This window comes from Rutilus rutilus, assembly GCF_951802725.1.
Source record: "Rutilus rutilus genome assembly, chromosome: 1".
Taxonomy (NCBI): Eukaryota; Metazoa; Chordata; class Actinopteri; order Cypriniformes; family Leuciscidae; genus Rutilus; species Rutilus rutilus.
The window spans coordinates 31,637,516-31,660,530 of NC_140209.1; the positions used below are offsets into that span (position 1 = coordinate 31,637,516).

General features: G+C 36.7%; 3 protein-coding genes across 4 annotated transcripts; 1 reads left to right on the plus strand and 2 right to left on the minus strand.

Annotated features, from left to right (window-relative positions):
- The first annotated feature begins 92 nt into the window (after positions 1-92).
- On the plus strand, positions 93-6,268 carry tufm (Tu translation elongation factor, mitochondrial). The gene is made up of 10 exons (XM_084424307.1): positions 93-152; positions 684-730; positions 1,098-1,236; positions 1,317-1,483; positions 2,041-2,310; positions 3,583-3,715; positions 3,926-4,030; positions 5,201-5,352; positions 5,434-5,553; positions 5,649-6,268. The coding sequence occupies exons 1-10, from the start codon at positions 116-118 to the stop codon at positions 5,817-5,819; spliced, it is 1,341 nt and encodes a 446-aa protein (XP_084280433.1). The 5' UTR covers positions 93-115; the 3' UTR covers positions 5,820-6,268.
- Positions 6,269-8,143: 1,875 nt separating this feature from the next.
- On the minus strand, positions 8,144-19,359 carry LOC311300185 (uncharacterized protein). Of its 2 annotated transcripts, none has more exons than XM_084424317.1 (11): positions 19,237-19,359; positions 15,090-15,179; positions 14,910-15,011; positions 14,363-14,423; positions 13,269-13,312; positions 13,090-13,173; positions 12,916-13,011; positions 12,344-12,433; positions 8,659-8,718; positions 8,504-8,584; positions 8,144-8,419 (listed from the first exon to the last, which is right to left on the minus strand). In XM_084424317.1, the coding sequence occupies exons 1-11, from the start codon at positions 19,265-19,267 to the stop codon at positions 8,379-8,381; spliced, it is 780 nt and encodes a 259-aa protein (XP_084280443.1). In that variant the 5' UTR covers positions 19,268-19,359; the 3' UTR covers positions 8,144-8,378. The 2 variants fall into 2 exon arrangements, with proteins under 2 accessions (XP_084280443.1, XP_084280444.1); XM_084424318.1 differs by having other exon boundaries at positions 14,363-14,420; positions 19,237-19,354.
- Positions 19,360-20,235: 876 nt separating this feature from the next.
- Positions 20,236-21,339, minus strand: nog5 (noggin 5). Its single transcript, XM_084424331.1, has one exon. The coding sequence runs from the start codon at positions 20,953-20,955 to the stop codon at positions 20,323-20,325; it is 633 nt and encodes a 210-aa protein (XP_084280457.1). The 5' UTR covers positions 20,956-21,339; the 3' UTR covers positions 20,236-20,322.
- Between the last annotated feature and the right edge of the window lie 1,676 nt (positions 21,340-23,015).

Genomic DNA, 23,015 nt, shown 5'->3' on the forward strand with positions numbered 1-23,015 from the left:
AAGAGGCCACTTAATATACACTTCCATTGTTTAGAACTGTTACGGTAAAGTAAAGGCGCGTGTTGATGGCGTATGTGTATTTCTCCGCGCACGCGCTTTTGCCAGTGTCCGCAAAATGGCTGCGCTCGTGAGCGTCCGCGCGTGCCTCTCCGGTAAGTTACAAAATCTGTGTATTTTTCTTTTCGCGTGCCTTTGACATTGTGTTTATGCTACGAGTGTTTTGCGTGCGAGATGTATCACATATATATGTGTGTATATATGTGAGTGTGGAAATGACAGTGATTGTGAATTGAGAAAGGATGCTCGTGCAAGCAAGGTCAAGTTCCTAAGCGGCAGCCTGTACCTTACATCATCGAAAGAGATACATGCATAGTGACTTTAATGCATAAGATTGTTTATGCATACGTAATTGAAGGTCTGTCCTGTATAAAGATTAGACATCTGGGAAATAGATTAGTTTCAGTCTCAGATACTTTTGACAGCTGTGCCAAGACACTGAGACTTTGAGGCATTGAACTTTTTAAATGGTTGTTTTGTGGTGTGTTGATTATGAGCCATGCTTTTATTTGGCATAGTTGTTGAAGTAATGCTTAGACACACATCTAAACCATAAGCCACTATGAATCATGCAAATGAATGAAATTTTACATGACATTAAGCACATTTTCTCTCTTGTTTTCCAGCCCTTCAGTTGACCTCCCCGAGTTTACTGCACAGCTCCTATAAACTGGTAAGTTTTCATGTTTAAAATATTTGTAACTTTATGCAATATAGGCCTGGTTTCACAAACAGGGCTTTGATTAAGTCAGGATCAGGCCTTAGTTCAGTTAGGGCATTTAAGTATCTTTTATAAACGTGCCTTAGAAAAAAAGCATTACTGGTGTGCATCTTGAGACAAAAAAATGGCACTCACATATTTTAAGATATGCCAGTGCAAATTACTTTCAGTTTAAACCGCTCAAAAATGCATTTTAGTCTGGGACTAGGCTTAAGCTTAGTCTGTGAAACCGGGGGATAATATTTAATAAGAGAGTAAAATAATTATTTGTGATTATCATCATGTGCATTAATGTATTTATTTTATTATGTTCTGTTAGCTTGCAGTTCCTCTAAGTCGGAGGAATTTCGCAGCAGAAGCGAAGAAGGTTTTCTCTCGTTCTAAACCCCATTTGAACATCGGGACTATCGGTCATGTAGACCACGGCAAAACCACGCTGACCGCCGCCATTACCAAAGGTATATTGTTGACTTGTTTTCATTTCTAACTATTCAAAAAGCAGTTTGCTGACTGTATTTTGTTCCTGTGTTTGTGTCAGTCCTTGCCGAAGCCGGTGGTGCAAGTTATAAGACGTATGAGGATATTGACAACGCTCCGGAAGAGAAGGCTAGAGGAATCACCATAAACGCCTCGCATGTGGAATACACCACCGCCAACAGACACTACGCTCACACGGACTGCCCCGGTCATGCCGACTACGTCAAGGTATTGCACACAGATAGCATAGCGTCTGTATGTCTGTTAGTATATATTTTTTTATTATTCGCTTATTCAACAAGGATGCATTAAATACATCAAAAGTGACTATAAGGACATTTATAATGTTACATAAGATTTATATTTCAAATAAATGCTTTTCTTTTGAACTTTATATTCATTAAAGAATCCTGAGGAAAAAATCCATCACAGTTTCCTCAAAAATATAAACAACACAACTGTTTTCAACATTGATAATAATCAGAAATGTTTCTCAAATCATCATGTCAGAATGATTTCTGAAGGATCATGTGACACTGAATACTGGAGTAATGATGCTGAAAATTCAGCTTTGATCACAGGAATAAATTACATTTTGAAATATATTCAAATAGAAAACAGTTCTTCTAAATTGTAATAATATTTCACAATTTTTATTTTATTTTTGGTCAAATAAATGCACCTTTGGTGAAGACTTAAAAAACAAGAAAAATCTAACCGACCCAACAGTAGTGTATCTGTGTTGTCATTGCATGTGTGTTATAAATGCACATCTCTGTCTGAAGAACATGATCACAGGCACGTCTCAGATGGACGGCTGCATCTTAGTGGTGGCGGCGACCGACGGTCAGATGCCCCAGACGCGCGAGCACCTCCTGCTGGCGCGGCAGATCGGCGTGGAGCACGTGGTGGTGTTCGTGAACAAGGCCGATGCAGTGGAGGACAAAGAGATGCTGGACCTGGTGGAGCTGGAGATCAGAGAGCTGCTCACTGAGTTCGGCTACGATGGCGAAAATACACCGGTTGTTATTGGATCGGCACTCTGCGCTCTGGAGGTAAGGATGGAGGGTTGGAGATGAACTGGTTAAAAGTCGGCGTGAAATGGAAGTTGCGATCGTTTTTTTTTTCTTCTCTATTGTGACGTATATATGAGTGAAACAGATTCTTGAACAAGAGTAAATGTAGGGCGGGACTTGATTGTCCATGTGGAATTGATCTCATGTGAGTGACAGGTTGCCCCGCCCTCACGCCAGTAAACGCATCATCAGAGAAAATAAGAGATGCAAGAGGAGGGGAAGTGATTTTGAATAAAGATTATGAGGCACATGAATTAAAAAAATAATGATATGCACAGATAAATCAGTTATAATAAATGCTGCAATATTCCATTAAAATAATAATAATAATTTTTATATTCCTGGGTGACTTTAAATGTGAATCCTCATAAACTAATATATATATTAGGGATGCACGATATGTCGGCCACCGTATCTGTATCGGCTGATATGTGTTCATTTTCAATGTTATCGGCCTGATAAGAAAATTTGTCCAAAATTCAATTCACACTTAATTGTTTAGCGCTTTTCACAACACACATCGTTTCTAAGCAGCGTTACAGAAAATGCATGTGTCTACATTACAATTTAGAGTTATCAGAGGTATACATTTCAGAAATGTCACACAGTTAGCTAATAATGTATTATTTTAAACAATGTATTAATTTAAATCTATATTAAAGGCGATAAATAATGGATTATTTCCTTCAGCTGAGACACTTCAGATGCACACCATGATGGTTTTGAATATCTTGAAATATGATTGGAATCACTTCAAAAAAGAAAAATACAGTTAAGTGCAACGTGCAGCTCAAGTCTGTCATATAGGCTACATACAATTTTAATGAGAACACTATAATTGTGTGCTTGGGACATGGATTTTAATGGTGAGAATTTTGTTTTTGTAATCAGGCTCTCAAAAATTATTGAAAAATTTTGATTTAGATTTATCGGCCAATATATCTGTTATCGGCTTTCAAATATAAAGAATTATCGGTATCGGCCAAAATGTTCATATCAGCGCATCCCTAATGTGTGTATGTATGAAAAATATGCCCTTTTTTTAATTTCCTGAAAAATAATGGTTTTGGAGATGCGAGGATTCTGCCCGACAGTGACTATATATATATATGTATTTAAATGTATTATGTACACATATACACACACACACACACGCCGAAATTAAGAAACTGGGATGTTTTAAATTGTGTTGAATCACAAGTGGCATCTAAATTTCACGGCTTTGCTTCTGTTATGATTGTGTGTGTTTAGAACAAGCAGCCGGAGCTGGGTGTCAACTCCATTATGAAGCTTTTGGAGGTGGTAGATACATTTATTCCTTTGCCAAAGAGAGATCTGGATAAGCCATTCCTGCTGCCCATAGAGGCAGTCTACTCTATTCCAGGTGTGTGTAATAAAAGTAGTCTTATTGTAGTGCTGCTAATATAGTATCTATACTCTGTATGATTTGTTATTTGTGCTTTTCTGCTTTGGGTAAAAGCATCTCCAAAATGAATAAATAATAGTTTTTGTTATTGTTGTTGTTTTCAAATCCAGCATGATTTTGTCAGAGTATTTCTGCCTATGATTCTCAGAAGTGTGTATCTGTGTGCAGGTCGTGGTACTGTGGTCACTGGCACGCTAGAGCGAGGAGTGATCAAGAAAGGAGATGAATGTGAATTTCTCGGACACAGTCGTTCCTTTAAATCCGTCATCACTGGTGAGAAGTTGCTTTTTTTCCTGCTCATTGCACAAACATGCACGTCTTCTTAAATAGGCAGTTCGTCAATGTGCAAAATATGGTTAATACATTTAGAATGGATCTTGCATTGAACACAATTAATGTCTCTGTGTTGTGGTGCAAAAATAACACCATTTGGTGCTTAAATATGATTATTGGGAAAAGTATAAGCACAATAGTATCAGATTATAGTATAATAGTATCATAATAGTATAAGAATAGTATCTAAATCTGAAAGCATAACATTTTATTTATTATGGCAAGCTAATAGGAAACACAAAGAAATTTTTTTTTTTTTTTTTTCTTTTTTTTTTATTAATCTGAAAGTGTCTTTGAGCTTTGGAAAGTAGCGATATAAATACAGTGTTGATATTGTTAATTAAAACTATTAAAAAATAATTTTCATTAATTGAAATAAAGCTTTAGTAATATATACAGTAGTGGCCAAAAGTGATGTATGGCCTGAGAAAAAACAACATCTACAGGATTTATTCAAATATTATAAAAAAATATAGATTTATAGATTTTGTAAGCATATTGCATAGTTGTGCTTGGAGTCAATTGTTTTATTTGTGGTGATAACGCAATGAAACACGTCAAATATTGCGGACGTGATTTTTGGCCAGTCAGTCATACAAAGAAAATATGAACACATGCAAAACCAAGAAAGAACCAAAAAATATGAATAACTGATTTAGCTGTAGTCAATGTATGAGTCTAAAATTCACTAAAACATAACTAAAATATTATGTATATACGTATGTGTGTATGTGTATATATGTGTGTATATATATATATATATATATATATATATATATATACGTATATGTATATATATGTGTGTGTGTGTGTAGTAAAATTACTAATACAAAATGAAAAAGAAAAATGAAAATATAAATATTAAAAGCTAACTCAAATATTAATAAATGCTACAATGGTATGTAAAAAAAAAAAGAAAAAAAAAGTGTATATATATATATTAATATTAATATTTTATAATATTTTATATATATATCAGTATAATGTGGATTTCTCTTCTGACAGCAAACAGAATAGATAAAATCGAATCTTTTAAGTGTTTGTCACTCTTTTTTTAGGGTCCGAATGTGTCATTACACAGAAATGAAACTCTTGCTCTGCTTCTCTCAGGTATCGAGATGTTCCATCAGTCCCTGGACCGGGCGGAGGCGGGCGATAACATGGGCGCTCTGGTCCGTGGTCTGAAGAGAGAGGACGTCAGGAGAGGCATGGTGATGATCAAACCTGGATCCATCCAGCCTCACCAGAAGGTCAAAGCTCAGGTGTGTGCATTAGTGAACATTAAACGTCAGTTCAGCACCTTCTGTCCTGCTTCACCAACCGATTAAACTGTGCGTGTGCAGGTCTACGTTCTGAGCAAGGAGGAGGGCGGCAGGCACAAGCCGTTCTGCACAAACTTCATGCCTATCATGTTCTCCCACACCTGGGACATGGCCTGTCTAGTAGAGCTGCTTCCCGGGAAGGTTCGTTTCACCTGTAGAAATACTGAATAGCAGCACTAGTTCTTGTTGAAGCATTTGCTCTGAATCGGTTGTGTTCTCCGTCTCTCGTTTGGTAGGAGATGGTGATGCCGGGCGAGGACACGTCTATAATCCTGGCCCTCCGACAGCCCATGGCTCTTGACAAAGGCCAAAGGTTCACGCTCAGAGACGGCAACCAAACCATCGGCACGGGCCTGGTCACAGAAATCCTCCCCATGACAGAGAACGACAAATACAACTGGGGCTGAGGGAAACTCTTTGAGAATTTGGTGTATGAAGCCTTTGTGGACTGAAGTTCTAGAAATTGCTCTAGAATTGAATTACGGCCCTGTTTATCGCAAAATCAAATGTTTGCTAAGGAGAATGACTATGTTCTTATTCATAATGTCTTCGCAAGCCCCTAAAATATGCGCCCACCAATTTTCTACATGAAGAAAAAAAAGTGAAGTATTGCTAGGATGAGCAATCAAACATTGTCATGGAATAATTTGTGTCCGTCTTTTATTATCCTCTGCTCCATCTGAGCAGTTCACAAGGAGAAAAACAGTTGGTTTGTGAAAGTTTCCTCATTTAAATTGTACATGGCTTGTCATTGCATGCCGTTCATATACAGACACACATTTGGTTCTTTTCCTGTCTGGTTTCCGGTCATCTGTCTAAAGAAATGTGGCTAATGTAATAAAATGTATTCAACAGACCTGTAGACTCAGCTTTGTGTCTGTTTTGCATTTAACCACCTTTCAACAATATAAAAAAATGTAATAGGCCAAGAAATGTACAGTGAAGTTTCAGTGCACTATTATTTTAAGCTGGTATCATCAAACCTGTGTGTTAAAGGTTGATGCGTGTTTTTGAGTGTTATGTTTAAAGGTATAGCGGAGGATCTTTCCGAATTTTAGATAAGAACCGCCCTCTCCACTTTTTGAAAAAATGCACATGCGCAACACTCTACCTGCTCCCGAGAGGGAACGCCTATTAAACGTGTGCACGAGAGAGCATGCAGGAGCTAATCATAGCTTACATTAACTTTTACTAGCAGTGATTTTAAATGGATTTCTCCAAATAGCATGCCAAACTTTACCTGTCAAGTAGAAACTTCGCGACTGAGGCATCAGTGGGAAGCCCAATCTGTGTTTTGAGCGCACACCATCGTGTGAATCGTGTGCACGAGCACGTACGACGGCCTTACGTAAACATATCACCAGAATGATTGACACTTAGGAGGACCAATAGTCTTGATGATCCACCTGGAAAAAGAAAATCCTCCGCTATACCTTTAAGTGAATGCATTTTAGTTTGATGGATGGTGATTATTTGTGCTAAATGAGTTAAAATTATGCAAAAACGAACGGGTCTGTTTTTAGATTTAGCGTTTTGACTGTTGACACTCGTGATGTCTTTGAGACAGTTATGCAATAAAACATTCATCTGTTGAGAAAGCTCTTGACAGTTAAAACCAAGAACCTAGATGCTCACAAAGCAACGTGTTCATATTTCATCTTAAAATCAAGAGATCAATTAAAAGAAAATGCATAATGAAAATAAAGCTTTTTGCATCACGTTATGACTTTTGTTCATGACAAATAACTGTAATGCAATTTTTAGCATAAATTCAGTAAAAAGAAATGCTACCTTGATGTAATTCTAGTAGTTAAATAATTACTTAAAAGAATGAATGAATGAATTTTTTTCATGTTAAAAGCTATTGAGAATTGAGGAAGGAGGGTTTGAATGTGCTTCATTATCATGAAACTGTTGCAACTTCCTTTTCTTTTCTTTTCTTTTTTTACATATGACCAGGATATTTCTTAAAAAATTTTGGTGAGATTTGCTACTTTTTTCTTTTCTTTTTTGATTTTTGGTTGACATATGACTTGGTGAAATTTTTTGGTGAGATTTGCTACTTTTTTTTTTTTTTTTTTTGAATTTTGATTGACGTATGACCAGGGCATTTGGTAAGATTTCCTACTTTTTTCTTCTTTTTTTTTTGAATTTTGATTGACATATGACCAGGGCATTTGTTGACATTTTTTGTAAGATTTGCAACTTTTTTATTTTATTTTTATTTTTGGTAGACGTATGACCAGGACATTTCTTTACAATGTGCGACTTACTCTAGAAGCTCAAGCTATAAACATCTGAAAAAAATCTAGATTTTTCTGAATACTTTGAATACAAAAGCAGTTTGAACAGAATCTCTTCAAGGTCTTCAGACGACATCAAATATCATTCATAACCGTCTAAAATTCTGTAATGTGACATTTTGAGTGAAATATTCTGATGGGAAAGTGGGACTTCAGGATTTGATTGGATAATAGAAATGTAGACTAATATATTTTTGGTTTGTGTGTCTTTGGTTGTCAGCCGAAACTTTTTAATTTGTTAATATTAGTTAACTACATTAGTTAATATGAACTAACAATGAAAAAGCATTTATTCATCTTAGTTCATATTAATTTCAACATTTCATAATACATTATTAAAATCAAAAGTTGCATCTGTTCATAAATGTATTACTCATTGTTAGCAAATCATTAACCGGTGTTAACTAATTGTGCACAAGACCAAAAAAGTAAACAGTCAGATTTTATTTCAAGGTTGTTTTTGATAAGTACTTATGTTTACAAACTTGTAAAAAATAATAATTAGCTATTACTCATACTGCAGCTGCTCTGTAATCATAAAAAAAAAAAAAAAAAAACTCTGTTTCCCTTGTCTCGATCTCTCTCTTCAATTTCTCCTATCGTCAGACACGGCAGTTGTCCATTCCTCTCTCATTCACCCTCTCTTCCTCCATCCATCTCTTTCTAGATCGGGACTGGGATTCCGTGCATCTGTTCATATGAATCTGAAACAGGCATTTACACACATATTCAATCGGATGCAAAGAGACACGCATTTCTTTAACACACACACACACACACACACTCACCGTCCTCTGTGTTGTCATGGGATGCTGTGAAGTCTGTGTTGTTGTAGACACAGTCTGATCCGGCCATGATTTCATACGACTCTGGAAGGAGAAAACAAGATGAAATTAAATTTCATATACCACATGGCCAAACAAACACATAGCAAAACACTTACCAGTGTCTGTGTGGTCCAGAGCGAGATCTTGTTTTCCATCTTCATCTGGATTGATGTAGTCTATGCGGGGAAACATATTTAAAAGAGTTTACTGCACATTATCAATTCATTTGTCACTTAAAAATAAAGGTTCTTTATTGGTTTTGAAGGGTTACAAATTTAAGAATCTATTTCAGATATGCTTTCTTACATAACATCACGGTGAAGAATACTGATTTTAGCTTTTAAGGTTAAGACCTCAGCAAAGTTGCAATTCCTGTTCTCTCCTTATTGTCTTAAATGGCTCTTGAAGCCCCAGTTTCACTCAGACTGATGGGATTAGCACATGAATGATTCACTGAGAATCTCACCTTTTGTTCTGCAAATGGCTTTCGGACCCAAATGGCTCTTGGAGCCTTATGCTGATTGAATTAGGATTGACCAGACCCTCAGTCTGGGGTGTTACCTAAACCTGTTACATGCTTTGATTGAATTTGTCTCCACCTTCAAAAGTCCCTCCTCCTAAAATGCCTATAAGATACCATGTAAAGTTTCCTTAGTTAGATTATGTTGGAAGCACCGCAGCCGCGCTCAAATAAAGAAACTCTTCTGTTTGAACGTGATCCCAACGTCTCCTGGTCTGCTTTGAGAAAGAAAAACTTTACAACAGATGGTGCCGTGACCCGGATGGAGAAACTGAAACTGAAACCAGACGGAATCTTGAAACTTCAAGCTCAAAGATCTGACAAAGATTGCCAGACTGAATCTTTCCAGCTTCCTCCAGATTGAAAACTTCAAGCTCCAAAAAGATCTCAAAGCCTGACTGAGTTCCAGACTGAATCTTGAAACTTCAAGCTCAAAGATCTCAACAAAGCTGACTGAGTTCCAGACGAATGTTTTCTGTACAACCAGCGATTCGGTGAGTTTCACTCTATTCAAAGAACCGAGGCAGACCAGTACAAATTTGTTTTCCTCTGCGCCGACAGAGAAGAAGTAAACAAACAGCTGCAGGGTTTGCTTAACTAAGTTATCCTCTAAAAAAAGTTTTCTTTTAGAGATGAAATTTATCCTCTGTTGTTCAGGCAGGGAAAATTGAACAGTTACATGTTAATATTGTGTTTATCCTCTTGCTAGAGAAGACCTATCCTCTGTAAGCTAGAGACGATAAGCGTCATGTGCTAATAAGATTGTACCCTCTGTTGAAGACAGTAGAGAGAAGTTTTAGTGTTTGTTTTTGTGGTAACATAGAAATTCACAAAATGTTTAGGAAAAGTACTAGACTGATTACACCTTTATGGTCAGATAGGGAATTCAAGTCTTTGTTATCAGAGCACATGGACTCAATCGTGACTGAGGAAGTCAGATTGAATTGAACAAATAAATTTGGCATTGATGCAGACAAAGTATGGTCAATTGAATTGGGTGCATGTATCAGGAAGAAAAATGTGAAAGGCATTATCTGTTGTCACAGAGAATTTAGCTTATCCATTGCACAAGAACAAGCTCAGTGTATTGCTAAGTTAAACAATCAGAACAAACAATTGCAGACTCACATGTCATGTCTCTCAAGACAAAGGTGGGCCATAACAAAGCCTCAACCAAATGTGATTTAGAAGACCAACAGTCAGATGAAAGCTATCCTGATTTTCAGTCTTTTGATAGAATAGAGAACAATGTCAATGCAGATGTAAATTCAGTTGAAGTGTGCGTAGCTAGACAAAAGCCTCAGGGAAAAGGTGTTGATACAGTTTCATTTGCAACCCCCATATTGCAGCCACAAGCAGTCAAAACATCTTTAGGTCCTAAAGATATTGAGAGAGTTGCTGAAAGTTTGCCATCAGTGCAAAGAAATTTTTCTGAATTTAGAAGAGCATTGATCAGTAAAATGCATCTTTACGACATGTCGTTGCCGGAAGTCACACAGCTGATGTCACAAATTCTAACTGAATCTGAATTCAACAATTTTGAGTCTGCTGTTACTTCCGAACTGCAACATGTCAGTAAAGGCGATTTGAGAGAAGGTGTTTTGAAAATCCTAAAGAATATCTTAGGACCCAAAATCGATTGGTCGAAAATTACCAATTGTGTACAGAAGAACGGTGAAACTGTTTGTGAGTACACAGAACGATTCTGTCAGTCAGCTGCAGTGTACAGTGGAATTGCAGACACTCCAGAAAAGGTGTTAGGTGATAATGGCCCTTTGGTTCGCACATGGTTTCATTGTCTTTTGCCAGAACACAGAAAGGCGTTGCCTTACTTAAACATCACAGGGTGTACGAGAACCCTGCAAGACAACTTGGACAGTTTAGCTATTTGGGAAAGAGATTCTGATGTCAAAGAGAGAGTAAGAATTGCAGTAGTTTCTGTTAAGGTCAACTCAGAGAAGCCAAAGAAACGCAAAATTCCCAGAGAAGCCAGTTGTTCTTACTGTGGTAAGCACGGACATTTTGGAAAAGAATGTAGGGAAAACAAAAAGAACTTTAAAGAAGTTAACAAGGATACTCAGCTTCTGCTTAGCCTGCTTGATATTCTGAAGCAGCCCCTCCCCTCCTCGTTAAACTCGTGGGGCAACTTGATACAGTGTTAACCATTTAGGCTGTGAGTGCTTAATTTCCCCAGTAACTCACAACAAAGATGAAAGACTTATTTTTGTTTAATAGAACAAAAGGAAAGTGACTGTCTCAGCCTTTCTTTGGGAGACATTCAGTATACTCACAGCCTTAAATGTTATACCACAGAAATATTCCAGTCAGACCCCCATCCTCTATATGATGTCTATTAAGACTGATGTTTCACTGTAGAATGGAAATGTGCCAATTTTCTCACACACTGTACAGTGTGCACACAACAGGGACAGAATAGGACACAAAGACCAGTGCGGAGCCCATGGAAGAACCGAAGTGCAACAGGCCTCTGGGGTCAGCCATGTGGTGAAGATTTCCTCATCCCCCCTCTTATCCCCACCTCACTGGTCCATAGGTGTCAAATCAATTAAGAAATAGGGAAAGAATGAAACGACAACAGTAGACTCTGAAAACGATAGAACCATAATGTTTAAACTGCTACAACCGTAGTGTTTTGAAGAAATACTGCTCTCTGTTTTTCTGTTTTCTGTCTTACAGTGTGCAGATAAAACTTGATGGCTTTTCTGAGATCCATATGCAACGACCGTCTCATCTGCGTATGAAGCCCCAACCTCAAGAAGACAACCAGACCCACTGCTGAACGAACTATCACCAAAGAAAATGAAAAATACCAATCACCGACAGGGGGAGGGTGTTGTGAGGTTTTGAGCCAGCTTCTTCTTCAGCTCCGACTTCGCGTGCAGCCGTGCACGAGCACAAAACCTCACAACACCCACCCCTGTCGGTGATTGGTTGGAACACTATTTGTTTTGGTTTTGAGTGGTTGGTGAAACCAATTGTTTTTGTGTGCAGATTTCAGAGCCTAGGCTGCCTACAGAGACGCGTTTTTTTGAGGGGATGCTTATGGGGCGGGCAGCTAGCGGATCGTTAGGAAAGATTAGATGAATGTGATAAAAAAATGTTGGGCCTGAAATCACTGATACAACCTTTAAGAACGGTTGACTTAAAGGTTCTTTGGGGCACCAAAAATGGTTCGGCATCACTGTGAAAAGCCCCTTTTTGAAACCTTTATTTTCAAGAGTGTCAGTTACAGATCTATTTGTGTGTGTTTGATCCCTCACCCTCTTCTTCAGGCGCATGCTGAAGTTTCTGTGTCCGTTTTCGGGGTTGAGCATACAAACATCCCTCCATGTTCTCATACGACTCTCCATCTGTAGAGAAGAAGACACACAGACCCCGAATCCAACCTGTGTCACGTCCTTCCCCCATTGAACTCCAGTCATTAAGAACTTCATCTATTGTGAAGCTTTAATAAGCAGTCAAAACTATATGAAGAGTTCAGATGCAAAAGCCTCTAAATGCCATCTGAAATTTTCTTATAGAATGATCATTTTTATCAAGCTCGTATATTTAAATTCAATAATTTCACTTAAATGGCAATGAAGATTACCTATTAATTATCATTTAAGTGAAATTACTGAACTTAAATATACAAGCTTGATAAAAATGATCATTCTATAAGAAAAAGGCTTTTGCATCTGAACTCTTCATATACAACTAGGAATATATTTTGATAATATGTATTTAGTAATATTTTCAGCTAAATAGCCTATACATGATTTCAGACCTTTTTTTTTTTTTATCATGACCATATATGTTTAAGTATGTGTGTGTAAAATCAAAATATGCTCACCAGTGTCTGTCAAACTGCTGGGCGGTTGTAGGGTGTTCTGATGTTCCTCTGGCCCCGCCCCTTCCTCTTTCCCAATTGCATCAGGTTCAAGATAATCTAAAACCAACAAACAACCATTAAATTGCAGAGTAAAAATCCCCTCACATAATTACTGCTGGTCAGGATATACAGTACCTTCATCTGCAGACACATAATATGTGACTTTGCCTTGATTGCTGTAAATAGCTGCATCTACATTCTCATAGGACTGCGTCTCATCTGTCCAAACCAACAACATAATATTGACTGCATTTTTCTGGATTTGAATATGGCTGGCACTATGAAAAAATATGAAATTATTAGCAGTGTTGTACCCTTCTTGTTGTTTTCAGCGCTCTCCATGCACTTCACAGAGCTCCTGTGACAACACACATTCAAAAACATGAAACAGCCTTCTTAGCACGTTTACTTCTTTAATGTGACGTTTGCAGTGTTTCAAATGAAGGACGTGACTGGATTTCATTAGAAAGTAATTGAATGAATCATGAAAAGTCTCTATATGACAGGTGAATAGAGAGGAGGGCTTGGTGATGTCGAGCTGGTTCAGAGGTGACAGCGTGAACGAGTATTAAAACCCTCTGGTGCTCTTTGGTCATTTTTTATCGTAACATTTTACGTTTAGTTTTTTGATAGAATTTTTTACTTCGAAACTTGGTAAAGGTTTTGGCATTTGCTATGTGAACACACACCAAAAATTATGGACATGATTCGAAAAGGCTATAATAAATTGTCACACTTGAATTACAAATGAATGGGAAGCGGATTTCATCTAGTGGAAATGTTTGGTACTGCGCCCAAACAAAATCTTACTGAAAGCAAATTTTTTGAGAAATCAACCTCAAATTTAGAACCTAACTTGTTTAGGCTTTGATGTTCTCACAGGTTTAGAGTAAAACATGTTTTGGAAAAATTATTATTTCATATAAAAATAAAAATAAATATTTTTTTGTGCCTTTTTCAATAATAAACTTAAACTTCTATAACTTTAAGTTCACTTTTTTTTTTTCACGTCAGCAATAATCTACTTAGTGCCTTCTTAAAAAGAGACCAAACTCAAGTCTGTGCTCCAAAGCATTCAATATTAACGACAGTTTAAGTTTAAGTGGTCAATGCTCAAAACATAGTTAAGTAATAAATAGATTATAACTTAGGCATAAATATAATTTAGCACCATAAAATCCCCTTAAAATTCAAAATATTATATAAAAAACATTATCAAACTAAAATATATTAATTTCATTGAAGTAAAAAAATTGACAGCCACGTGAGGAGCACTAGAGGGTTTTGATTTTCTTTTTTTTTATATATATATATATAATACTGCCAATTTGGGCAACTATTGTCCCAACAAGATATATAGAGTAAAAAAGAAAAGGGAAAGAGTATTGAAAAAAGGAAAATACATCACCCAAAATTAGTATAAGGGGCAACATGTCCATTTGTGTGTGTCCTCTGCTCTGTAGGTGCTGCTACAGATAATTAAAGAAAAAATTATCATTAAGGACCATCATAAATCTATGACCTATAATGCAATATATAATTTGTCAACATGAAGCTTGTTGAGAATTTTTCTATGTCAGTGTGTGTATTTTTTGTATTTTAGTATTAGCTATAGTTTTTTATTAATAGTATTTTTATTCTTTTTTTACTAATAGGCCTATTGAAACAGCGTAAACAAAATGGCTTCAAAACCATACAAAACTGTGATTCTGAACAGAAATTCACAAAATGCAGAAGTTTTCTATGATGGTTGGGTTTAGGGGTAGAGTTGGTAGGGGGATAGAAGATACAGTTTGTACAGTAACCATTATGCCTATGGAGAGTACCTAGAAAGCACATACTGTATACATGTGTGTGTGTGTGTGTGTGTGTGTGTGTGTGTGTGTGTGTGTGTGTGTGTGTGTGTGTGTGTGTGTCGGTGGGTGTGGCTGTGTGCGTGTGTTCACAACACTTGCCATTCCTGCGTCGTTGTGTTTTGCAGGTGTAGGTGAACAGAACGATCCCAATCAAAAAGGCTGATGCAGGAACTGTGTAGAGCAGCCAGTCAGGCCGAGACGCTAAACACAACACACACATAAATGATTAACTGATTCAGCATCGGATTTATTATGACATAATGCACCATAAAAACTTACCTGTGTTATGTGAGGGGTTTTTGACTGGCTTGAGAGCAGGTTTGCTGTGAGATGTACCATCAAACACAGTTGTGTTAACTTTTGTGTAGCCTGTGGACATGATGAAATTGTCTTGCTTTCAAGCTGAAAGTTTACTTCATCATGCTGGTTTATTAAACACACATGACATAATCAGAAACCATGTACACATTATAGCAAAATATATATATATTTTTTTAGAGACTTCCAATCTTACTACACTCTTAAAAATAAAGGTTCCAAAATAGGGTTCTCACAGTGATGCCATAGAAGAATCATTTTTGGTTCCCCAAAAATCCTTTCAGTGAACAGTTCCTAAAAAAAATAACTTTTTTTTCATACTCTTAAAAGTAAAGGTTATTTATTGGCATTGATGGTTTCATGAATAACCTTTAAAGGGGACCAATTATGTCCCTTTTTACTAAATGTAGTATTAGTCTCAATTGTCCCCAGAATGTATCTGTGAAGCTTCCGCAGAATAAATATTAATTATACCATGCTGTAACCTGTAAATACCCATCATTGAGAGGAAGCTGTTTTCGTGCAGGTATCTTTAAATGCAAATGAGCTGCTTCTCCCCGTCCCCTTTGATGTGCCTTTACAGCTCCTGCTTCAGATACTCTGCCAAAAACTAAATTATTATAATGTCTATGGTGGCCACACTCACGTGACATTGCAGTTCTTCATGAAAGTTAGGGGCTGTAACACGACACCGTTTTCAACTAAAAACATTCTATGCATTTTGGCCGCTCATTTACGCGACAACGGCATTTTTGGTGCCTGAAAACGCAAACTTTTGAAAATGAGTTTCAAAGTGCAAGTTTTTTATAACAGTCTCCGTGTAAACAACAAAAACGCAAATCTCTGAAAATGATGATGTCATGCACATGCGTATTACGTGTTCAGTGTATAGACCATAGACTGTAAAAAAATAGGTATATTTTTTACAGTCTATCTATGGTATAGACCTTATGCGCCAGAGAAACGAGGGCGCCGCCATCTTTAGAATATTGACTTTGAACTTCCGTTTTTGCGGTCGCTCTGTATATTTCTATGGCATTGCTGTCCAGGAGTAATTAGCTTTTTAAGTGGATTTACTTAATGTAAAGTTAACGAAAGTTATCATGAGGATTGTAATGTTTAAAGCAGATGTCTTAACAAATGTCAGTAGATCGGGAAGATTTTAAAACGAGCCGTTCATTCATAAATACGCAAGATCGCTGTGAAAATACAGACCGGAAGTCAAAAGACCGAGCGCAGCACTGAAAAGGGGCGGGGCTACATATAAAAAATTCACAGACAACATATGTTCACATTCATGGCACAATTCAAACGGGACCAGAAAATAATTATTTTCTCCCATTAACTTGCATTGACGATTTTTCAACCTAGAGGTCCAGCGGGGTTAGCGAAAGGGGGCGGGACTTACCAGCTCTATAGTTGATAATAATATAGGCCTAATGTGCGCTGTTGAGGCTCGCGCAGTTATAACATATTTTAGTTAAGAAACAATATATAGCCTAGGTTACACACTACCAGCTGTTTTCCTGAATGCCATCAAGATTGAAACCGTGACTGGTTTCATAACAGTTCAATAAACAAATAGTTAAAATTAAGTCACTTACATTTTAGACGCAATGACTGTTTTTGTTCTGTTTCAGCAGCGAAAATAGTTCCAAACAAAGATCACAGCAGAACCATCGCGCATCTCACAGCAACACTTGTTGCATTACTGAATGATTAAGCGTTTTGAACGAATCGGTTGAGTCAAAGATTCAATTACTCATTCTTAAACTGCCTAATTCTGAATAAATCAGCCGTTTGAACGAATCGTTTGAATGAATGACTCAATGACTCGCTCATTAAGACAGTCGCCTGCCGCCTCCTACTGGCGGTTTAGTTTCATAAAGTATCATTATTTTCAACATTCCTTATTTGTATATTCAAAAATATTTAAAATAATCCAAATTAATACAGTTATAATTTTTCAATGTAAATTATTTAATTTGATTGGTAACATCCTAGTGTCTTATTATTTTAATTGAATATATTGATCAAATTTAAGAATTTGAAATGAAAGATGGAGCATACATTTAGGCTAATAAAATTAGGGGGAAAATGCCCTTTATAAAAGTACAAAAAATGTGTGTTTTCAAACAGTGATGTAATGAAACATTGACAATTTAAGCTTGAAGGGAGTAAAGTCTCTGTTTAGGCTATTAAGGAAATGTAATTTTGCCAAAAGAAGACCTTTTATTTTAAATAAATGTTCATTTTAAATCAGCCTACTTCAGTGTGATATGTTACCATATTAGCATGCTTAACACTGAGAATTTGAATAATTGTAATGTGATGATCAGATGCAGATATCTAAATCAGAGAATATCATCGGGCGGTTTGCGGGTGGATAATTTATTTTTAACAGTGGATTCGGGTGACTCAAAGTGCACCAGATTAATGAATTTATCTTTAAAATGTAAAAAAAAATTATTCCGGGGGTGCATGCCCCTGGACCCCACTAGAGGTACTAAGCTCCACCCACAAAAATAATGTGGGAAACACATTAGGCTATATTATGGTGTACAAAAAAATACACATTTAATTATCTTATTATTAAAATACATTATTAGGATTTTACCACCTCCACCTCATTTTGAGTCAGGAAAAACACTGTTATGAACATCACCTTTGGGTCACATCCTCCTATGGTCACATACAGCTTTTGTCCCCCCCCACTTTTATAATGGCTGCTACGCCCCTGGGTCCGGTCACGTCTACATTAGAGGTTATGTTTTGTTTGTCTGCCTGTTTGGATTGCCTTTTAAGTGGATTATTAAAGACTTTTTAAACTTGATCATCATCTTCTTGTTCTTCTTTCAACCTTGTTTGACAGAGGTTATGTCAAAAACACACAAAGTTCACATAAACAGTCGGTTATGTCTGTGAACGTGAACAGCTGGGAAAGAAACCGCATGTGTATATTAGACCTGTGTATTAAATTGACACATAAAATGTTCAATAACAATATAAACGTCAATTTTGCACAACAGGTCCCTTTTAACATCCATGGAATCTTTTCATCCCACAATAGGTTCTATATAGTGGAAAATGGTTATTTATATTATTAAAATATTTTTCACACTAAGAAAAACAAGTGGTTCTTTTAAGAACTGTTCACTGAGGAGATTCTTTGTAGAAACTAAAATGGTTCTTCTATGGCGTCACTGCCAAAACCCCCTTTTGGAAACTTATTTTTTAAGAATGTGAAGAACCTTTTTCCACTATAAAGAGCCTTTTGTAGAATGGAAAGATTCCATGGATGTTGAAGGTTCTTCATGGAACCATCGATGCCAATAAAGAACCTTTTTTTTTCAAGAGTGTTCATAATATTTGAGCGATATCAGAAACAATTTTGCAGTGTGAAATGTCAGGAACACAGCAAACATCAGGCCGCCAAACTGTGTTCTTTCTGTGGTTTTAACATTTTGATCAAAATAATTTAATCCAAAAACCAGAATCAAACTCTACTTTAGATGTGTTTACAGTCTAAAAAAATTTCTGTTTGTATCATTATTGAAATGATCAAGATAGAAGATTCATTTTGCTTGGTTTGACAGATCTTTTGAAAAACAAGGTGAAGCAGCGGCATCTTTTAGATTAGCTTCATTTACTTTCAGTCTTACTCTTTTTCTCTTCAGACACACTCAGAGACAGATCCCAAGGGAGGGACTGCTTGTTTTCTCGCCAGCTGCCTTCACACGTTTTCTTTCTTTAACCATTTGAAGCGTTATTTTCACCAAAGTGATACTTACTCTGCTGAACTATCAAACATGCACCCAAACACAGTAAGCACCGAAGATGATGTTTCAGTGTTTCATTAACAGTGTTGTCTGGGTGGAAAAACTGCATTGTAATTATCAGAGACCAAAAACAACAAGTCTGTTTGATATTTTTCTGACATTTTTCTTTTAAATGAGCCTTTTTATGTACACAATTACATTGATTTGATTCACATATGCTGCATATTTAAATGCATTTATATGAACTACTGTAAAATATACCACTTCTTCTCTTCTCAAACAGTTTGCCAGAAAAATATCAGAACTTTATTAACTTTACTTTTACTAACCTTCAGTTACGGTCTTGTTTGTTGCATTCATCCTGAAACATCAGAGAGCAAATATGAGTGTGAACACAAAGATGGGCGAGTGAAATCTGACAGTAAAAGAGAGGAGGTGAAAACAGATGTGGCGGAAGAGAAGGAGGGAGAAAGAAACAGAATAACATAACATGTAAAAAAAAGGAGAAGTGAGAGAATAAACATGTCAAACATGTTAAATACAAAGCTGTTACTCATGACACATAAGTGTTTTCACAAATAAACTTTCACTTATTTTATATTAGCATTTAAATGCATATATATATATATATATATATATATATATATATATATATATATATATATATATATATATATATATATATATAATTAATTATTATTATTTATTTATTTATTTTTTAAGAAGTCTCTTATGGCTGCATTTATTTGATCAAAAATACAGAAAAAACAGTAAAATTGTGAAATATTATTACAATTTAAAATAACTTTTTTCTATGTGAGTAGCCTATTATGCCTATATAGTAAAATGTTTGAGGTCAGGTTTTCTTTCTTTCTTTCTTTCTTTCTTTCTTTTTGAAAGAAATTAGTACTTTCAAAACAAATATGTGTTAAATTAATAAAAAGTGATTTGAAATTTTGAATACATGCTGTTCATCAGCGAATCCTGACAAAAATATCACAGGTGGCAAAAATATATATAGGCCTATATATTTAGCAGCACATAGTATAAAATCAGTATAATTAAAATGATTTCTTAAGGAAATTTGTATTATTATCAAATGTAGCAATAACAATACAAATACACAATGTTGGCACTTTTATTGTCTTTTTTTTTTTTTTTTTTCATCATTAAACATTTTCTTCACATGCTCACAGATAAATATAATTTAAACCAGCATAGCCAAAGAATGCACAATCACAAATGTGTCTTTCTATTAAAGTCCACCTTGTCAAAGTTATATGGGTGGTGGGTGACAAGAACAAGTCCGATTCATATTCACCCTAAACTCAAAAGAAAGGAATACGAATTCATGTTGTGAATTTTAGAGAAACCATTTTAGGATCATTATTAAAATGGTCAAGCTGTGGGCTGCTTCAGCACGCGCAGCCGCACTGTGAAATGACCGGGTAGTGCGCGCGGATCCACGCGCATCGCTTGAGCGCGCGAGAGCCCTGCTGGCAATGCCACCGGAGGAGCGTGACGCTGACGGACTGCACCGGTTTACAAAACATCCCCTCCGGTAAAGAGCACGAGCGCTCGGTCGAGCACTGTCCTTCTTTGACGTATCTCGGCCAGAAGCGCACGCCCAGATCTTTCCACATCGACAGCACCGGGCACTGCGTGTACGACCACAACCACCGGCGAACCCTGCGCTCCGTTTTCGGTGCTGCTTTAAGACCGGTGAAATCCAGCTGCTGAAATTCACTGGGAATCGGTCCGGCGAGACTGATCTCGTCATCTCGCGTGATTTCGGACCCGTTTCCTCGCGTTGGTGGACCGGTCGAAGAGAAGACTGGGTCAAAACTGCTGCCGAGTTTCCGCCGCAGCAGCCGAGGGCTTAAATCCCTCTCCCCCGGTTCCAGCGCCGGGTCAGGGTCCTCGTGCAGGTCCGGTACCGGCAGGTGTTCGCTAGGGGACGGGCGCACGCGCAACTGAAGCTGAGATTGCGCGAAGTAAACGGTGACGGACACGCAGAGCACGAGCGCAGGAGACGCCTTCATTTTCATTCCAGTCAAGAAAAAGTTTTGTCCGATTTACTGAAATGAAGTTTAACAAAAAAAAAAAACGTATGATTATTAGTTTTGGATCGCGGTTTTTGGTTACAAATAGCTTGTGAAGAACAACTCATTCAAAACCGTATGCCTCTAAATCACTCTTCACTGGCAGGTAATTACCTAATGAACTGTTTAGAGACTTTTAAAAGGAGACTATGAAGGCTACTCGTCTTTATAACTGAAGCCTGTCTCCTGTTGAATGGAGCTTTTCTTTGGAGACGCCAGACGCGTCATGAGCGGCGCGCTGCCGCGCTTGTGTCGCCCCGCGGGTTTAGATCAATGTGTCACCCGTTACAACTACAACACCCCCCTCTCACGGGTGAGCTGAGACCCTGGAATGCCAAAATTAACTAACTGAAAGTAAACTCAATACATGTCATTATTTACTGTTATTTTTATTATAGGCAATATAGGCCCTTATATAGTTTTATAGTCTACTGTTATGTTGTTGTTTTATATATATTTTAAATGAGTTTTTATATTTGTGTTTTCATTTTTGTTTAATTTTAATATTTTTTATGTGATTTTGACATTTTTATGAGGCTATTTTTTATGTTTTTTATTTATTTTTATTCCAGTTTAATTTTTATTTCAGTTGTGGTGTAGTTTTAGTTTTTATTTATTTCCAACGGTTCCAGCAGGTTAATAAAGGCCTTCTGAAGCAAAGCTATGTGTTTTTGTAAGAAAAATAATCCATATTTATAACTTTATAAACTTGAATCACTGGCTTCCGGCAACAGCCGAGGTCACTCTTCCTCCGGAGCTTGACTTGTGTACCGCTGTTACCATTAAATATGGATATTTGTCTTACAAAAATGCATCGCTTGGAAGGCCTTCATTAACCCCCTGGTGTCCTATGGATAACTTATATAATGGATGGATGCGCTTTTTTTTTCATTCACTCCCATTATAAAGCTTGGAAATGTTTTTTTATATTTTTATATCAGTCCAATTGTGTTCGTCTGAAAGAAGAAAGTCATATACACCTATAGGATGGCTTGAGTGTGAGTAAATTATGGGATATTCTCATTTTTGGGTGAATTATCCCATTAACATTTGTGTTGTTTATAAATGCTGTAAGACTATGTTGCACATTGTTAGTTTTTTTAATTATTATTTCGTTTTATTTTAGTTAAAGATAAAAACCTGCAAACCTTCAAAAGCTGTTGATGCTCAACAGTGAGCAGAGAATGACGTAAATTCGGGTTAATTAATTACACAGATTTCCAGGCTCATTGAAGCACATTATAGCTTGCTATTGATGTTAAACAGGCCTGACACACACATACCTTAGATTCCCTATTATCTTGACTATGAGATACAAAAAGGTTTGAATGTAGACCGTCTACGTGACAGCGATTGTGATGCGTGGCCTTCAAGTTGACACTTTGTCACACATTGAATGAATGACGCATTTTATCACTTTAAATTAATCAATTAGCTCACTGCTCAACCTCTGACCTATAACGAGCACTGAGTTTATGCCTGAAGGATCTACGTCAGTGACACCCCCTTAAAACATCCGCACACACACACAATAAACACGTGCACAAACACACACCTCACCCACGCTTTTTAATAAATCTAATCATCAGGTCAAGCATGCCAGGCCAGCCTTCAGTGAGGTGACGCTTGATCTCCTAGACAGACGAAGACAACACACACATGCATAATTATATACAGTATATGAATACAAAATATATATGGAAACGCCCATAACCAATGCAAAGAGAGAGATCAACATACTGACTTCTAAGGATTTTAACATATGATCATCCCTTTACTCACAAAATGAATAGATAATAGTAGTTTAGGAAATTATTTAGGACATGCTTTAAGGATATGTGCGTGTTTACAATCAATAAAATTCAAAATCAGTTGTCTTATAATTACATGTCTTCTAAAACATACAGTATTTTCTTTTTAATATCGCTATATTTTCCTGTTTATTGGTTTTATTAAAATACAGTATTGGACAGGTTTTAGTTTTAACTGAACAAACAAACTATTTA